At 35.6% G+C, this 19,124-nt stretch overlaps 1 protein-coding gene and 2 non-coding genes across 5 annotated transcripts; 2 read left to right on the plus strand and 1 right to left on the minus strand.

Annotated features, from left to right (window-relative positions):
- Positions 1-458: 458 nt before the first annotated feature.
- On the plus strand, positions 459-12,537 carry LOC131938429 (transcriptional enhancer factor TEF-1). Of its 3 annotated transcripts, none has more exons than XM_059296447.1 (12): positions 459-580; positions 2,286-2,522; positions 6,733-6,872; positions 7,035-7,214; positions 7,472-7,500; positions 7,700-7,859; positions 8,054-8,116; positions 8,281-8,388; positions 8,585-8,643; positions 8,761-8,842; positions 8,979-9,131; positions 9,337-12,537. In XM_059296447.1, exons 2-12 carry the CDS (start codon positions 2,300-2,302, stop codon positions 9,448-9,450), a joined length of 1,311 nt encoding a protein of 436 aa, XP_059152430.1. In that variant the 5' UTR covers positions 459-580; positions 2,286-2,299; the 3' UTR covers positions 9,451-12,537. The 3 variants fall into 3 exon arrangements, with proteins under 3 accessions (XP_059152430.1, XP_059152432.1, XP_059152431.1); XM_059296449.1 differs by having other exon boundaries at positions 6,733-6,866; XM_059296448.1 differs by lacking the exon at positions 459-580 and adding an exon at positions 733-890.
- A 2,311-nt stretch (positions 12,538-14,848) lies between these two features.
- Trnak-cuu (transfer RNA lysine (anticodon CUU)) lies at positions 14,849-14,921 on the minus strand. The gene has a single exon. It is a non-coding gene; the product is annotated as a tRNA-Lys (tRNA).
- Positions 14,922-16,808: 1,887 nt separating this feature from the next.
- On the plus strand, positions 16,809-16,881 carry Trnak-uuu (transfer RNA lysine (anticodon UUU)). The gene has a single exon. It is a non-coding gene; the product is annotated as a tRNA-Lys (tRNA).
- Positions 16,882-19,124: the final 2,243 nt, after the last annotated feature.

The raw sequence follows: 19,124 nt of genomic DNA on the forward strand, positions 1-19,124 counted from the left end.
CACCTGTGCCTACTAGTGCGTATTTTAACAAGGCGCGATAACTTTCATGCACAATAAATAAAGCACTGGTTTATTTTAAAACTCTTCTTTCGAGACGGTCTGTTCCTCACTATCCTGTATGTGGGGAGGGGAGAGGTGCGAGGGCAAGCAACATTGTGAGTCATCGGATCAAATCCAGAGACCTGTTGGAAACGCCGCGTTCCTAAAAATAGCTTGTCGGCTGGAGGGAAAACTAACAGCCACATGTGCTCAATAAAATAGTATTTTGGGCATTTCAAAAAGTAATTGTTGAAGCTGGTGCGCTTGAAACAAAAATGCGATTAAAAAAACATCGTGCCAAAGCCAATTAAATTATTATTTATGTAATTACATATCGAAAATATACATTTGTTTACAAACGACCGCTTCTTTTAATCACGCGTCCGGCTGGTCGTTGCGCAAAGAAGATGCGCACAGCACAGCTACGTTGTCTAGATTCTTTGTGTCATACCTAGCATACCAGTAACGAAGTTCCAGAACTCTTTAATTTTATTAAATCTCATCTAGAACTACTAAAAACACACTCTGGAGGTCTCGAAAGGTTGGTACTTATTCAACTATTTGAAAATTTATCATCGATAAGCTTTGATTAAGAATTATGTGCATGGGAATGACAGCTATGCCTCCGCGCGATTCGAATCTCTGAAATACTTGTCATTCTTTAAGATCGAACTTCCGGATATCACACCTTGTTCTACATAGGTGCATTGAGCTCCTGGATAAGCTCAAATTAAACTTCTTCTGTTCAAATACATTAAAAACAAATAGAAAATATATTCGGACTTTAAGAAGTAGAAGTGTGACCTAGTTAACTAAAAACCAAGGTGTGGAATATGGCTGCTTTTACACAGGTTAGTTTTCCGGTTTACAAACCAACTCAAGGAAAGGACAACTTCTGCCTCAAGTTTCGTTTTTAAAGTTTTGTTTCTAACTTTTTGAGTTCGTTTATTGTGCACCATTTGACTAATTGTAACGGAAGGCTGACAATGTACGTGTAAAAAAGTAACTTATTCTTCTTATTTTGTCTAGATTCTAATAACAAAAATAAGATTGTAGGCTAATCTAGATTAGTTTTAAGGCATAAGGCCCAGCTAGTAGACTAGTAGTGACTGTGTTAGTGTGTTGGCCTGTCTGTTAGGGCTGTTACGGGGGACCTCTAATCCTAATAAATAAAGACGAGAGTAATATTATTAATTCATATCAGCGATAATTATAGCCCAAGAAATGTATTGCAATAAATAGTATCATTTTATAGTAGATCTTAATTTATTAGTATTTTCATTGCCTAAAATTTAAAAATAGGCATACAGTCTACAGATAGATCTAGAACTAGATTCTAGACAATATTATAGAGCTCGGGCCTACTGTTGGGCTACTGTTAAGAGACCAGCAAATAGAATGGTAGATCTACTACCTTGAGTCTAGATTCTATTTCATCTTACACTCACCACCACAAAGCAACAAAATACCTCACACACATCTAAGTTTGTAGCTGTCTAAATGTTAATTTTATCAGTGTTGGTTAATTACATTTAGGCCTATAGGTTAGTTAATTATACTAGCCTAGGTAATAGTATATGCCTAGGCAATTTTCATTAACTTATAGGCCTATGATAAAAACTTTTTCTTTCCCATGGACCATCTGTTGTAAAGATGTTTCTTTGTTGGGCATTGTCATTGTTTGTTTTTTTAACATTTTAAGTAGTTATTAAGCCTAGCTAAAGGCCCACATCAACATACTAAATAACTGCAGTAAATTTTATAGATCTAAAAAGTGAAAGCAATGTAGCTTAGTACCAGATGAGGCTGAATTGTACATTTGTTTTAACAGTTTTAGTGAGTGGTGCAAAGTGGATGTGACTTGTAAATGTACATTTGGCTATTTGATAAAATTGGAAGTCAAGCCTACAAGACCTTTTTTCATACCATACCATCTCAATTAAGATAATAATTAAATTATGCAGTGGGGCTTTTAATGTTTTTAGTCATTTAGCAATTAAGTTTGTTTTAAGTCTGCCAAGTGCTATCTTCATGGGCCATACACTACATCACACATTTTATATCATAACTCACCATGGAAGACCTCTAAGTATGATCCAAAATTAAAGCTAAATATACACCTACAACATTGATTTTCTTTTCTTTGACTCTGTATGTTTTTGTTTTTTTTATATTTATATATAGGTAAACAATATTAATATATTCTTGCTTTGATTACTGATTCTCTTTTGTTTTTACTCCTGTAGGTTGCCAGTGAGGCATGTCATCCGCATGGAGTACTACTGCGGGTGAGAACCCAAATCCTGGGGCTCATGACACATTGAGCAACTGCAGTGAAGGGAAAGGCAACTCAGGAGATGAGCTGTCTGACGCCGAAGGGGTATGGAGCCCGGATATTGAGCAGAGCTTCCAGGAGGCCCTAGCTATATATCCACCATGTGGCAGAAGGAAAATCATCCTGTCTGATGAGGGGAAGATGTATGGTGAGTGCTGCTACTGTTCTGCAAGTTGTTCATGATTAATTTAAGTATTCAAGTCACTTGGATCAAATATACTTTATTAGTGATCAGATTTGATCCATCGATATGACCTGATCTCTAATAACAGTTGATTGCTTGGTAGTAAAGAATCAACAGTATTAATAGTTGTTAGATCAAATAGACATAGATTACTAAATAATGATCCTTCATCTTTGGTGGAATTTAGATTCTCAAATTTGAATTGTACATCCTTGTTTATACCTTGTCTTGTCTTTTAATGAAATCTACAACTCAAAAAAATTATTGGGCAGCTTGTTGTCATGTGTATCTACTAATTTTGCTGTTGGGCCTAAGATGTTTGGTTGTAAATAGGGCTGGGCCACTATATCAGATAGTGTTCACACTCAAAATGATGATAAATAACAGTGATCCGGGCACACTATCTACATAATCAGTTATCATTGTAATCCAGTGATGGGTGATTAGTCCAGGCACACAGCCCCATTGACCAGGTGTTTAACACTAGATATGGGTTAGTTGTCATGAGTGAAGCTATATAGCTGGAGCTCTATATTTTAGATAGTGTTTAACATTAGCCTGAATGACATTAACCCATGAACCATGCTGTCTAGTGTGAAGAGATGTACACAAATAGTCAATAAACCTAATGTTGTAAATAAAGAAGTTGATGTCTCCAAAATTGTGGTTAATGTGTCTTAATAATATAAATATATCTAATGTAAGCCTACATCTTGTAATTATTGAAGTTGCTAAACTAAAAGTTCTAGTCTGAAACATTAAACTGCATTTTTTAAAATCTCATGTTATGTCTCTGTAAAACCATATAAAATGTTCAATTGGTTAAGGTTATAGGCAATTGCTCAAGTTATTCTTTCCCCGTGTGGTGCTCATTCATTGGGCCAGGCTACACAATTAGTGTCAGTGCTGCCCTCAAACATGGGGCTCATTGTTAGTGGAGTCAGGGGGAAACACTCTGTCAACTAGCAGGGTCCATAACTCTCACACAAAGACCTCTGTGGGCCCTTATTAATGGCAGGTGAAATGTATGCGCCAGGGTTTGTAATTATATTGAAGAATGCATGTCTAACCTTTCACCACACACTAGCCAAACACTCGGGAAAAATCAAGCCTTACAGGTGACGTCTTTTATCCTCAAATATAACTATACCCCCAAGCACTGCACCATAATTTTATTTCAACTTTGATGATCTGTGGTCACTTAGTTTTTAACCACGAACAACTTTTGGTCAAGATTTTTTTTTTTTTACTTGGACTTTTAATAAAAAATCTGCTTGTGTAGCATTAGCTTACTGTTGATAGAGGACAATGAAACGTTTGTTTTAGCTTCTAGTAACAAAATTTTATTGGTTTTGTCAGATCAATGAAACACGACGGCATCTCACACTTAATCGTTAGATCTAAATTACTTGTCCATGTTATACCAGATTAAGTTTGTTTCGGCGCTTCCGTTTTTAACAAACTTTTAAATCCCATTGTTTGTCGGCATTAGTAATGATCAGCGGGTTAGCACATTACCACGTTCAGCTATGAGGGGGTAATCAGCACACACATATATATTCCAATAGCATATAGATCTACCTTCAGATTATAACAATGGTGCTATTTCTGCTGATCTGTTGTGACGTGACCTTCCTCCCCCGCACTGGCTGTAGTTTTAGTCGCGTTGTGGTACATGTTTGTCTTAAAGTTGGAAAAAAAATTCTCCCCCCCCCCCCCAAAAAAAAAAGCTTACGTTCATCAGGGGCGGATAATCCTGTGTCAACACTATCCTTACAGCTAGTGGGGAAAGTTGGCTTGTCTAGGTGCGCTGTTGTGTTTGCACACCGACCGTCGCCTTAGTCTCAGGTCACCGGCAGTCGTGTACCTCACAGATGTATACACCAGTCGCACGATGCTTGCGGTCACCGGTTAGCACGCGCCAAACAAGTAGTAACCAACTTGTCTACGGCACACAAGTATACACCAAATCCATGAGTAGGAGACAATGAGAAAACACAGTGTAATCTGGTGTCATATTTTACTCACGATGCTGTCTCAACATTTACCATTTAAATAAACTTCGAGACATTGTGTATCCAAGGGTTGATACTGATATGATTTTTCTATTCTCATTAATGGACACGAGCGAGAAAACTCTCAAAGGTATTTGAGAGGTGTATAAATTAGTTTAAAAATCAGGCACAGCGTAGTTACAATTAATATGGTTATAAAATCCTGTCTGTCTGGTTTATTTCGGACTTTACTAAAGATTGGGTCTATTTGATGTTTTAAAATTTTTCGGTAACTAATTGAAAATTTAAAAACAAGCCAAAACAATTTGGTTTTCACGTGTAATGGCGACATAAACAATGGCATCCTGCTATTGGATAGGCCGACATTGATTTTATTGTACACATTGTAAGCTAAAAATAGAAAACTAGGTCATGGGGTTTTTAATTTGCATTGTTATTTAAAAATTTGATCTGCAAAGTTTTGTAAACAAATAGTTATCGATCACTAAGTTACTGTACAGCCAATCAATATTTGTCTTACGAAAGTGAAACATCCGGTTTTAACTTAGGCTTGATGAAAATAAATAGAAATGTAGCCTTAAACTCAACAAATTATTTTCAAGTTCTCTGGATTTGCAACTTTTATAGCATTTATTCTAAAAATATAAAATTTCTAAATTAATTTTAGGCTTAAGTTTTTATGTTTTATTTTTTTTTACGGTCTAAATCTAAAAAGCACGTTTTTATTCCATGTCAACAATATTATGGAAGGAATCTCGTCAACTCGCTCGCCTCCATTCAATTATATTCTGTTGTAAGGCCTACCTAACTCACTATGCCCCGTACCAGTACCGACACCTTTTGTTCACTGTTATCTAGCGTTGCTAGGCCTAGATCAGGGGTCTCCAAACTACGGCCCGCGGGCCGGATGCGGCCCGCGAAGTCCTCTCATCCGGCCCGCGGAGATGTTTTTGTCTAAGGAAAAATCGTTTGTTGGTGATGATGAGGAACTTTGCACAGAAAAATCAAAGACATGCCTGGAAGAAACTGGCCCCCGAACTGAAATTTGATAGTTAATGCGGCCCTCGGACTGAAAAGTTTGGAGACCCCTGGCCTAGATGATTAGGATGCAAACAATAATTAATTCCCCTCTGCCAGTTGACCAATTAGAAAGATATTGTTAAATGCAGCATTCATTTATTTATCTTTATCCATATTGTAGTTAGTAATATCGGGGCGCTCGCAAATTTATACTTGAACAATTGTAGGACAATGTATGCAGGGCGATATGGTGTTAAGTACAGACAGAAATGCATAGACCTAGACCTGTGTACGTTATTTTAACTTCTTTAAGTGAAGTTTGAAAATTTGCAGATGCTTGGTAGATTTACATTAATTGCTATTTTTAGATTTGATATTAGCCACGACTGACTTTCTCTTTTATTATGTGAGTGGGGAGGGGGGGGGGGGGTCTGGCGGTTAAGAACCGTGTCCTGTAGCATGTGTACAAATTTCCTATCTTGACAAAATCATGTGGTTAGCTCTTTTCTTGTTTGGTATGGATCCTTGAAATGACAGTATCAATAGATAATATTTCTGTGCATATTTTGTTGAACCAAATCTCTTATTACTCTATACACAGCCGATAATTTTATTGTCTCTCGTTCTTCTTTCTGACGATTTTTACCTCCCCCTCCGTCACACATCGTCATAAAAAGCAAGACAGCCCCCCCCCCCCCCCAATGATGTCACACATCAGCCTACAGCCCCCTCAAAACTGCAGTTGAATTTTTCTTAAAATACGATGTTTTTCCAAACTCTTGTCTGAACTCTGTCAACAGAGCATTTAAATCAATTCCTATTACAATTTATTAAAACTGTTATCTAAAACGCGAAATAACGGCTAAAAATTCGTTTTCTAACATTGTTTCTTTATAATGCCAAAGTGTGACGTCACACCATCTGAACCCCCCCCCCCCCCCCCCAATCACACACCGTCACAAATTTACGGACCACCCTCCTCCCTACGAGTGTGACGTCATTTATGGACGACCCTTTGGTGTTAGAGTTGTTAAAAACAAGTTAACATCCCATGTCTATTTAGACCCCAATAGCCTACACTATATTGTGAACATAAGTGTTAATCAAACGATTCTTTTTTTTTTTTTGTAATTCATTAGGTCGCAATGAGCTTATTGCTAGATACATCAAATTGCGCACTGGCAAAACTCGGACTAGGAAGCAGGTTTCCAGTCATATTCAGGTTTTGGCTAGAAGGAAGGCTAAAGAAATTCAGGCACAACTCAAGGTCACAGTAAGTGTGAGTGATCCCCCCTTTTTTATTTTTTTATTATTAACAAAATGTGTTATTTGCTTTGGTTGCTTATCCCTTACCCCTCATTTTCTGTTTACTAGCAATAGTTTACAAAATTAAATCTATGAAGGTTGCGTTATATTAAATTTAAAAAAACTCCTAAAACAGACAAATCTTCAAGATCAAGCAGCAAGAGACAAAGCTCTTCAACAGATGGCCTCCATGTCTTCAGCTCAGATTGTATCAGCTTCTGCAATTCATAACAAGGCTTTAGCTGGTAGTTTGGGTGGTCTACCCCCAACTATGTCCAGTGGCCCTGTCAGACCACCATATCCTGGTGCCCCTTCAGTGAGTACAAATTAAACTACTGCTTTTTTGGCTCATTTTTTATTAGTTTTTTTCACTTGTTAATTATGACTTGTGTATGCTTTATTTAATGTTTTTCTGTTTTAACTACAAATTGATTTATGTGCTGGTGTTTTTCAGCTATTTTTACTTTTTATTATTTGAATTCAGTCATTAAAATAACTTCTTTAGTTTGTGTAATTAGCTTAATTTTTGTGTTGAAAATTTCTAAAATTTAAATTTTATTTTCTTTGTTTCAGATCTGGCAACCTGGCCTTTCACAGGGAGAGTAAGTATTATTTCAAAATTCTGTTTTGTTTGTGTGGTTGGGTAATCAAATTTTAAACTTCAGGTGTTTTTTTTTAATGTTACCTCTAATTTAGTTTAGTTTAATGTATTTAGCTTTAACATTATTTATCACTTGTTAGATTTGTATATATTTTTTATTTGACCATTTATATTATTATTGTGGAAATTGTATTTTTCAGTGTAAAACCTTTTACATCTGGATATGGATTTGAGTCCAAGCTTCCGTCCATCTCTACAGAAATGGCATCACCCCCTTGGCAAGGCCGCTCCATTGCAGGGCCTAAACTGAGGCTGGTGGAATTCTCAGCCTTCTTAGAGCAACAGAGAGATCCTGACTCTGTAAGTCTTGTTCTATTTGTAAATAAGCTAAATGGTAATCTAGAAACATGTTGGAAGTTATTCAATGTTATAATAGCACCAATTGACTTTCGTCTACTTACTTGTTCAAAATGTTAACTAAAATGAGTTTTCCATACCGTTACTCCTATGAAAATGATTTTCTTTATTTTATTCCATTGTTGCCTATTTTTCAGTACAATAAGCATTTGTTTGTTCATATTGGATCTACTGCCACATATAATGATCCTCTGTTGGAGGTAAGCGATAAATTCTATTAATAGACCTGTGTAGTTAATGATTGTTATATTTTATTCTTTTACACCATTTAATTACTTCAGAATTTAAATTGCTTATTTATTTTGAATAGTCTTTGTTAAAAAAATTTTACAAATTAATAACTATCGTGTTAATTACTATACAGGCAATAGATATTCGACAAATATATGACAAGTTTCCTGAGAAAAAAGGAGGTCTAAAAGAGCTGTATGATAAGGGCCCCACCTCCGCATTTTTCTTAGTCAAATTTTGGGTAAGATCCATATTTTGCTGATCTTCTCCCTGCTTGATTAAAAACATTATCCTTGATTTTAAAATTTAAAGAAAGTTGATGGAGCTATAGGCATATCATTTTATCTATTGTGTCTGTAAGCTTAATTTAAACCTTTCTTTTCTGATTGTTTTAAAAACATTCCCTTGTTAAATAGTCTTAAATATATATTTTACAGGCAGACATCAACACAAATCTTACTGATGAAAGTGGTGCTTTTTATGGTGTTACAAGCCAGTAAGTAGTAGCTTGATGTGGGGAGGGGGTGGGGTTTGTCTGCTTGCTGTTCCAACTGTATACTGTAGGACAGCTGGTTTCAACAGTGCTGAAACTTTTTTTTTTTTTGTTCACCAGGTATGAGAACAATGAAAACTTAACCATCCAAGTATCCACCAAAGTTTGTTCATTTGGTAAACAAGTTGTTGAAAAAGTAGAGGTATGTCTTTTATTTTTTATTTACTGAAACCAAAAATGCTGACCTTTTTATATATAGTCAATTATTATTAAAACTTGGAATTGCTGTCATTTTTATTTGTGTTTAATCAATTTTTTTTTTTTTTTACTTCTTACAGACTGAATTCGCTAGAGTTGAGAATGGGAGATATATATATCGTATTCATCGATCTCCAATGTGCGAGTATATGATCAACTTTATACACAAACTTAAGCACTTACCTGAAAAATACATGATGAATAGTGTACTTGAAAACTTCACAATTTTACAGGTAATCAGTTACTTTAAATATTATTTCAAAATAAACTTTACCTGTATTTAGAATGATAGTATGAAATGAGTTTAACAATCATTTGTGTATTAATTTTATTTTTTTCAAAAATTTATTTTGGCCTTTGTATGTTTTTTTTTTAAGTAAGCTAATTTTAGATTAATTAAAAGCCTGTGATCATGTGAAAGTTTGTTTCTTGCTGCAGGTTGTGACAAACCGTGATACTCAAGAAACTCTTCTATGCATAGCGTTTGTGTTTGAGGTTTCCACCAGTGAACATGGGGCTCAGCACCACATCTACAAACTGGTCAAGGATTGAATTTCCTCCTGTATACCATTTGTTATTGTTACTCTGCGTTCTTGGTGGTTACTGCTTTTTTTTTTTTATGTTGGTAACTGTTGCATTGAAATTGTATTTTTTAGTCCTGTGATTATATAACTTTTTAAAAATTTATAGATTTAATGTTTAGTTGATGTATGTTTTTAATGTACCCTTATTTTTCAACATTATATGTTGAAAGAAGGGAATGAAACAATTTTGTCCAACTAGAATTATAAAGGGGAGTAACTATTTTTTCTAACATTTTCTTTTCCATCTGTTCTGCAGTTTTATAAGAATCTACTGCATTTTGGTTTCTATATTTTAAAAAAAATCTTTCAGAAAAAAATCCTGTATTATTCTGCAACAATTTAGTCATCACTTTACTATTATGCAATATACATACATGAAAATTTTAAAGTATTAAGAGTGTTGCATTTTGTTTGTATTTATCAATAACAATGTTTTGCGTATGTAAATATAACATAAGTGAACCTTTACAATATATACAACAATAAGCATTATTAGAAGTGAATGCTAATTACCTCATTCGTGATGGTTTAGTTTAGTGAGATGTATTGTGTGTTTTCTAATCCAAAAAACAATTTGCTTCGAACTGTTTTATAGAGTATATTTTATATAATTTTATACAAAAAAATAACACTGGCATGCCGAGTATGGGTTGGGGTTGGTTGTGTTATACTATTTAAATTTGTTTGAAATTTTGAATTGTGACTACTTAATGGTTGATAATATTTTCTGGAAAAAATTTAACTAAAAATTGCACTTTGAACTCTGTTGGCAGGAGTTACATTTGCTGCTGTGTTTGAAAGAAAAAGATTTTCATATTTTTAATGTCTCTCCCTTTTGTCAAGATGTTTCTTTCTCCTTAACTTTGTGTGCCTTGCCAAATAAACTGCTCTGTTGTTAATATTTATACCTCTAATGGTGGTTTATAGGCATAGAATTTTTTTTAAACTTATGCAATGTGTAACTGGAATAAGAAAACATCGACACTCCTTGTAACCTTACAGAACAACTGGCTAGGTGTGAAATGTTTACAATAGACCATATCTGTTTCATACTTGCCGAATGTTCATTGTGACAAGGTATTTTTAAATCATTCTAAGCTTTATTATGTTATATACTGTCTGTTTCATTCTTTTTTCTTCAACTGTTCCACCTCCAATTTGACCATTTTCCCTAATTCCTGTTCTCCAACTTGTCTTGTTTATTTTTCCTTCTATAGACTTTACTTGCCATCCTTTCCACATACTTTTTCCTTCTACAAACTCTACTTGCCAACCTTTTCTCAATTGTCTAAATTCTTTTTCTTTCTATAAATTTGCTTTCCTAATCTCTCCCTACTCTCATCCCACCAATTGTTAACTAATGATAATTTTCAGCAAACATAATACGTCATTAAAAGGATAGGTCATAAAAAACCAGAGATTTAACACAACGATACATCTTTTCACCATAAAAAAAAATTGTTGAAATCTTATTTCATGTGTTAGCAACATAAGTTTCTTACTGTGCAGCACAGTAGGAGCAGTTTAAAAGCTTGCACTGGTTTAATCCTGTGTACTGGTACATATTGTTCACTATTCATTACAGTATTTTCAGCCATCAATTCATTCTTATTAAATATTACTTAAAATTTCATTGTCTTTACAGCTTACATGTAGTGCTTGCACACTGTTTTACAATCAACAGAACATACCTATTATATCGTAACTAGTTATTATAAGTCATTAGTTAAGATGACAACTAGACCTAGACGTAGTTTAAAATAGGAGATTTGTGGTCATACTTAGTCTCTCATAAGATGTATTTTTGGTGCTGAACCTGGCATATCATTTTAGTGTTTGTTTTTCTTGTACATGACTTCAAGGCTAGAGATTCATAAATAATTTGAAGCAGTTCTGATTGCATTTAATTTTATCATGCTTCCATTTTAATTGTGTGTGCACTGTACATTTGTAAATGATTAAGAGCATTCTCAGTAGATCTATCTGTGTTGAAACTACTAACCTTTTGTATATTGTTTTTATTGATGTGAACCCTAGAGAGATGGGCTGTTATGGATTGTTTTATTCAAAGTTCTGTGTATATATACATACATACATGTAAGGAGAGTTTTAATTTATTGGTTCATATATTCACGTTTGGACATCGGTAATAATGTGACTACTGTTGACATATTTTCCTATTATCGCCTTGCAATATTTTATGTTCTAAAGCTCTACATCTCTACTGCTGAATGAAGTCTGATATGTGCTTTAGAATTTTAGGTTAGTGATTTTTTTTTTCATAGATGAAAACTCTATTTTACTTTTGACCGTCCAGTCATGAAGTGCTGTTGGGTTTTTTGACAGTTGTTATGAAAAGTTTGATGTTTCTATAAATATTTTTTTTCATTCCTGCTATTTACTGGAACCATTTGTAATATTGTGATAGTTAAGTGTTCTGTAACTTATATCTCAGAAAAACTGTTGTTTTTATTCACTTTGGTTTACTACTGAATATGATTCATGTTAAATCCAATTAAGATTGTATATGAAGATTTTTGTATCACTGTGACTCTGCTAAGGATATTTGCATAAGTGCCTTTTGACAGATCTTTCTGAGCATATCAAATTAAGGAATATGTTCATCCTTTCATTTATCAGTTAAACAGTAAGATTCATAAGGCGTTGTCTAGAAGTAGAACCAGTCTAATTGTGTTATGCCATAAAGTGGTGGCAAAGATCTATTCACATACATAGGATGTCTAACTTGTTACCAATGTATAAATGTATACTGTTTAATATTGTATTTACAACAAATAAGCAAATATATTTTTTTTTCTCTTACCTATCAAATGGTTATTTTGAAAATATGTTTAGCAATATATTTCTATGCATGGTTTTGTGCTTTAAATACATGTAACCCAACTTTACCATGATCTTTTTAACATTAGTGTCTCCATTACTCATTTTATTCCATACCTATTAAAATAATGCTCTTCTTTTTCTATTAGGGCCTAGTTTTGTTTAACATTATTTTTGCTAATTTTGTATTGAATTTGTTTTTTGTTTGTTTTTTTTTTTTTTTTTTTTTTTTTTTTTACATTTTCACCTGTTTTTTTTAAAGTAAAAATAATGACTTGCAATTAAAAATAACCTTTATATTTTAAGAGTACAGATACAATGTGTTTAACATATAAGGTAAATGGGCTTTTACTTTTACTCTTATTTTAACAAGCTGCTGAATACACCTGGCTACCAGAATTTGTACATTTGCTTCTTGGTTGTTGTTTTTTTTATACTGCTAGAAAGTGCTTTTACATTTTTTTTCAAGTTCAGTTTGTCTAGAAATTGTGTTGTGTTTTATTTGTCCAAAATGCTTCAGGCTATTGTATCTATTATGACCTTTCATTACCGTTCACTGAACAATTAAGCATTTAATGACAAATATATCTGCAATGTAAATATATATATTTTTAAAAAAAAATTTAGCAATAACTTGTGTCAATTTTAAGAAAATGCTGTGTTTGCCTGGAATACTATTTCTTTTAAAATTGTGTTGAACCTAAGCCATCAACAGATTTTGTTCATTAGCAACCTATGATGTCATCAACAGAATGTTCATAAGCATCAAATGAGTGTTATCCCACCATTGTACATTTGAAGTATTTTATCCAACAAGAACGTTGTGATTTTTTAAAAATTTAGTTTATTCTAATATCAAAATAGTTGTGAAGACAAAGCTTATTGAACTTTAATACAGTACTGATGGGGAATGAGTTCTTGAGTTTGTTTTTATTTCATATGTTCTCTGCCATACTTTCCAATTCAAATAATTGCGTGTTCACTTTAAAAATATGACAAACATAAACCCTCAACATGTATGTAGAAGTTAATCAAGTTGTATGTGGGGTGTGGACTTTATGGGGGCTTAGGTGGTGAGTGATAATGATATAAAGAAGAAAACGGGCGAACTTCACTAGAATTTTTATTCAGTTGTATGTGGGGTGTGGAAATTGATTAGTGAGGTTATAATAATATAAAGAAGAAAATGTACAAACAGTGATGTCCAGTTTATTATCTATAATCTAAACCCCATGTGTATGAAGGACCATAACAAGTGTAGGCGCTTTAACCAAATCCATAGCAAATTTAAATATCAAGCCCTGAAAATTGAAAGCAAGAGGCTTCTGGTCAGAAAGAGATGGGGAGGGGGGGAAAAGGTGTAAGCATGGTCCTAACATCCAGTTTTTGATAGATTACTGCTTGTAGAACAGTCTTAGATCTAGTAGTTAATTTTTAAGCAAAGTTGTAACCAGAACAAAAAACTTAATCATTTTAAAATGTTTCTTTTGTGTTGGTATGACAGCTATTTGAGAGGGTTATCTAATTGTGAGGGGTAAAACGTTCATGTGTGCATGCAGTTTTTATTATTTTATTTTGCCCTGTCCCATATTTACTGGAGAGGTGCAGTCGTTGCCCAATTTCTTCTTCTATTCCCCTCTTCTCTCTCCCCCCCCCCCCCCCCAGTACAGTAGCCCAGAAGGGGTAGAGAAAAATTTAAATCTGAAGTATAGAATTATACACAAAGTTAAGAAATTAAACGGCTACAAGACTTTACACACTGTTGTGGCTGTTTTCTACATCAATTGCGTGGCAACAAAAACTCAACCATTCCAACTGCTGGGGAGATGTTGCTTTTTCACCAACATGAATGGGGGGGGGGGGGGCAAAATTGATAATTAGCCCCGGGCGCCGAAATGGGTCTTTGTGCCCGCCCCCCCCCCCCCCTCAGGGTGCTGTGTTGCGGTCTTTGAACTTGAATTCAGTTGTGACGTTATTACAGGCAGTTACTGTTACGGAACTACTAATACATGTTACACTTAATTTAAATATTTTGAATCCTACTACTAGTCAGGTCATAGCTTCCTTCACATAGATAATATTTAGCAGAGGGATGTGACTTAAAGTTTAAATCAATTTGAACAACCTAAAGTAGGGGACCTTACATGGGGTGTTGAGGAGTCGTCCTCAGTTTATCATAGACACACGGGGCGGAAAGGCACAGAAAATAAGTCCGGATAGCCAACATAAGAATAGATCTTTCAGAGCAAATGGAGATGGATCGGCCTCACACTTTGGAAGCCTGTATCCAGCATAACAAGACAAGCCCTCCACCTGGAATCATCAGAGCAAAAGAAACAGAGGCCGACCAAGGAAAGCCTAAAAGACGTGACCTAGATCTAGAAGAAGACACCAAGATAATTGGATACACATGGCGACTAATATAAAAACTATATCCATTAATACTTTTTTTTAAAATATAAATTTAAAAGTTTATAAATAAAGTGGTGTCGCGGACCTTTTTAATTTTATGAAGGAAAAAAATTCGCCCAACGTGGGGCTCGAACCCACGACCCTGAGATTAAGAGTCTCATGCTCTACCGACTGAGCTAGCCGGGCACACTGACACGAGCGAAAAAATAATACATAACAGTAATTGATGTTTCTGCTCGAACACATTAACATTCTGTTGATAACCTTAATAATGAAATTAGAATGGAGTGAGTGCTTACAAACGACTCATTTACTTTTATTTGATTCACTCAATTATGTAAAGTATGGACGATGTAATATAATAAACATAGAATCTAGTTTAGAAGTTTAGTTAATAGTTAGTTGATTGAATAACTACTAACTAAAGTACTAGATTCCAAAGTAGGCTTTACTATTATTCTTTTTAATATAGGCCTATAGATCTAGATAGATTAATAATAAATCTAATTAGTGTTTACATCTAGGTTTAGTTAAATGCATAACAAAAAAAAACATGTTTATGTCGAACACTACAGCCGACAAGGCACAAGTGCGCGAAGTAGCCTACTGATAGTCAGCTACAAAGTGGAATTGTGGCATCGGGATCTTAATTAATAAATAGTTTCAAACAATAACTATTCATTAAACTCAAGCAAATCCTACACTACAGAATAAGCCGATGATCAAATCTTTGTAATTATTTTTTAAAAATTGAGGTTTTATTTTTAGCAACAAAAGAGAGACTACTCTTCTCTAAACTTAGATTATCTTACATTTCCGTAGTTGTCTCCTACAACGCCAGTGGCTGCTTTTCAAGTGCGGGAGCACATGCAACGCGTAGCGTTTGATTGGACTTAAAATACTTCCTACTGTAAGTGGTCATCCATGTATGGCGCCTAAATTAAATCACTAGAGTGGGGCGTCTGATTAAAGTCTTCTTTTGTGTATGCCTAAGTAATGTTAAATCAAATATTGGCTTCAATGTTTTTAATAAAAAAAACACTACCTATAAAAACATGGAAACAAAATAATTCAAAATATGACTTTGATAGGTAGTGCTTCAGACGTGCTCCGAATTGACACCCCCCCCCCCCATATCAGTAAACAATACCTGAATGAAAAAGTAACATAATGTGAAATAGCTGCCATTTTTGGAAATCATAACCCCCTCCCCCCCCCCCTCCCCCAAAACCAGATTTTCACCCATTGTATAAGATTTATAGGGTCAACCATCCTCGACACTTGACCTTAGGAGTAATATAAATGTTTGATCAATGTGATCTCGTAATTAGTAATTAGCTTGCTTTTTCTTACAAGTGTAATTTAAAAACTAAACTGAGCATTATTTTCTGTTTGATTTATAGCTTACAACGTTTCCTCTTAAAGTCATTTGAGTTAAATAATGGATTATATTTAAATTGTATGCCCAACGTACGCCCCCCTCACCTTTTTTTATATAGGCCTGTAAAAAAAAGAAATATATAGATCTAGATCTATTTATATTTGTGTTGCATTCAAAAATGTATAAGCCTACTACTACTACTACACTTGTTTTGTTTTCTATTTCTTAAAAAACTATTCATATATGAATATTTAAATATTTCTATTTCTTAAGAAACTATTCATATATGAAGATTTCAAAACAATCACTACCATATTTTAATTATTTCTATTCTATTCCTTCTTCTTACGACTAAATATTTGCCTGTGAATGTGATCTTAGCTCTAGTCTAATCTCACCAGCTTCAACTTTAAGATTAGAAACGGAGTTTCTTTTGTGAGTTTTAGGCAAATCTGCGGAGCATGTCCACCAAATATTCTTGCGCTGACGTCAGAAATGGATTTACCTGGGGGAAAATCTCTGTTTTAAAAATGGGTAATATTGAGTTTAAAAATTCGTACACATATAGATTCTACATCTATAATTCTATATCCCCTCCCACCCACAGGCATTGTTCTGTGACCTAAGAAAAAGACGGGAGTGCCCGACCTGTATGGATATTGGGCTGTTAAATATGTCACCTAATCCCACGCGCCCGGTTAGCTCAGTCGGTAGAGCATCAGACTTTTAATCTGAGGGTCAAGGGTTCAAGTCCCTTATCGGGCGAATTTTTTATTTTATTTTTTTATTTTTTGGAATAATCTTTAGGAACACGACTTCGTGTTTTTGTCTTTTGAAACACGAAGCGATAGATATTTTAGTATTTTTTGTCTATTATGTCGAGTGGGATATATGCCGTTTAAATCAGCCATTAATTAGCATTTTGTAATAATTAAGTTTTGTTTGATGTATGATGCAGTGTTCATTGTTCAATAACCAACAACGGTGGTAGATTGTTATCGTGGCGAATACAGGGGATGATAGATAGTTAGTAAAAATATTTTAGGGGTCGGTCAATGGGGGGTGGGGGTGGAGTCTAACCCACACAAGGGCACATCCGTCCACACAAGGGCACATTAACCCACACAAGGGCACATTAACCCACACAAGGGCACATTAATCCACACAAGGGCACATTAACCCACACAAGGGCACATTAACCCACACAAGGGCACATTAACCCACACAAGGGCACATCAGTCCACACAAGGGCACATCAGTCCACACAAGGGCACATCAGTCCACACAAGGGCACATCAGTCCACACAAGGGCACATCAACCCACACAAGGGCACACCAAACTATATCATCGAATATGGGCACATCAGCGCATTAGGAGGGCATATCGGCCTAATATGGGTTGACAAACCACTTCACATTGACTTGAAAGTTCTGGGGCGGTGGCACTTAAAATCTTCGGGTGGAGCGGGGGGGGGGGGGGGAGGTGGACACTGGACACTCCCCGGGAGAGAAACCTGAAAGAAACTCTGTGTGCCACTCACTTCTACTTAGATACTACACGAAAATCAGTGGCAAAGCGTAACCTCAAAATAGGCCTACGTACAGTGTTTCTTCCAGGCATCTCTACCGCCCTCCAGAAATGTATATAGAAAATAAATACTTTTGATAGAGAGCTAGACTGCTAACTCGAAAGTCTCGAGTTCGGATCCGGGTTCAAGTCAGTAGGCCGTTCCTAGGTCCACCCAGCTCTGATGGGTACCTTTCTCACGTTAGGCTAGTAAAGGCGGCCGAGCATAGTGTTGACCACACTAAGCCCTTGTATGCCGTGGTCACAGAAACAAGTGAACTCTATTTCACTTGCCCCATAGACCGTAAGGTTTTGAAGGAGAACTTACTTTACAATACGCATATTCTAGAGAGAAAAAAAAATCCTGCTTTCTTAAGAATAAATTCTGCAATTTTTTGTAATGGGGGTCATCCATAAATGAAGTCATGGTTTTTGTAACGAATTTTACCTCCCCCTCCCCTCCGTCACACATCGTCACAAAAAACCAGACCCCCCCCCCCCAGAGGCGTAGCGACCTTTCCCGCCGCCCGGGGACAAACTATTCGATTTGCACCCCCCCCCCCCCTCAAACTTTCAATTTGCACCCCCCTCAACCTTTCAATTTATTTTTCCAACCCATTTTGGCGCCCCCTAAGGTCGGCGCCTGGGGACATATGTCCCCCACTCCGCCCCCCGTCCTCGCTACGCTACTGACACCCCCCCCCCTAAAATGACGTCACACCTCAGCCTACAATCCCCCTCAAAATTGCAGTTGAATTTTATTTTAAACATCGAGATATTTTTTCCAAACTCCTGTATGAACTCTGTCAAAATAGAGAATTTTAATCAATTCGTATTACAATTTATTGAAACAGTTTTCTAAAACGCGAAATAACGTCTAAAATTCGTTTTCTAACATTGCTTTTTTATAATGCAAAAGTGTGACGTCGCACCATCTGACCCCCCCCCCCCCTACGAGCGTGACGCCATTTATGGACGACCCCAATGATGTGTGGCGGTGTAAAGAAATCCATAAAAGACGTCACGCTTTTTCTTTTGGCATGACCCCCCCCCCCTCCCCATCGAATTAGTCACGAAAAGGCAGACACCCACCCCTACAATGACGACACCCCTCAGCCTACTTCCCCCTATCAAAACGGCAGTTTTAGTTTTTAAAACATTGGTCTTTCTAAAGTATCATAATTTACATCTAAATTTACAAATAAAAAACAGCCCTTTAAAAGCGAAAAAATAAATAAATAAATAAACAGCTGAAATTCAGTTTCTAATAAGTGTATCATCATACTTCTTATTCCTCTCCCCATCGTCACAGCCATTCCGCACCCGCCCCGCCCCCCCCCCCCCCACACACACACCTAGTAATGTGACGTGTGGGACGTCGTTTATGGACGAACCCTACACGAAGAACACGAGTCTATAGAAACCTTACGACGACACTATT

The sequence above is a fragment of the Physella acuta genome, unplaced genomic scaffold (genome assembly GCF_028476545.2).
Source record: "Physella acuta isolate Inbredline_101_S28 unplaced genomic scaffold, ASM2847654v3 ptg000243l, whole genome shotgun sequence".
Taxonomy (NCBI): domain Eukaryota; kingdom Metazoa; phylum Mollusca; class Gastropoda; family Physidae; genus Physella; species Physella acuta.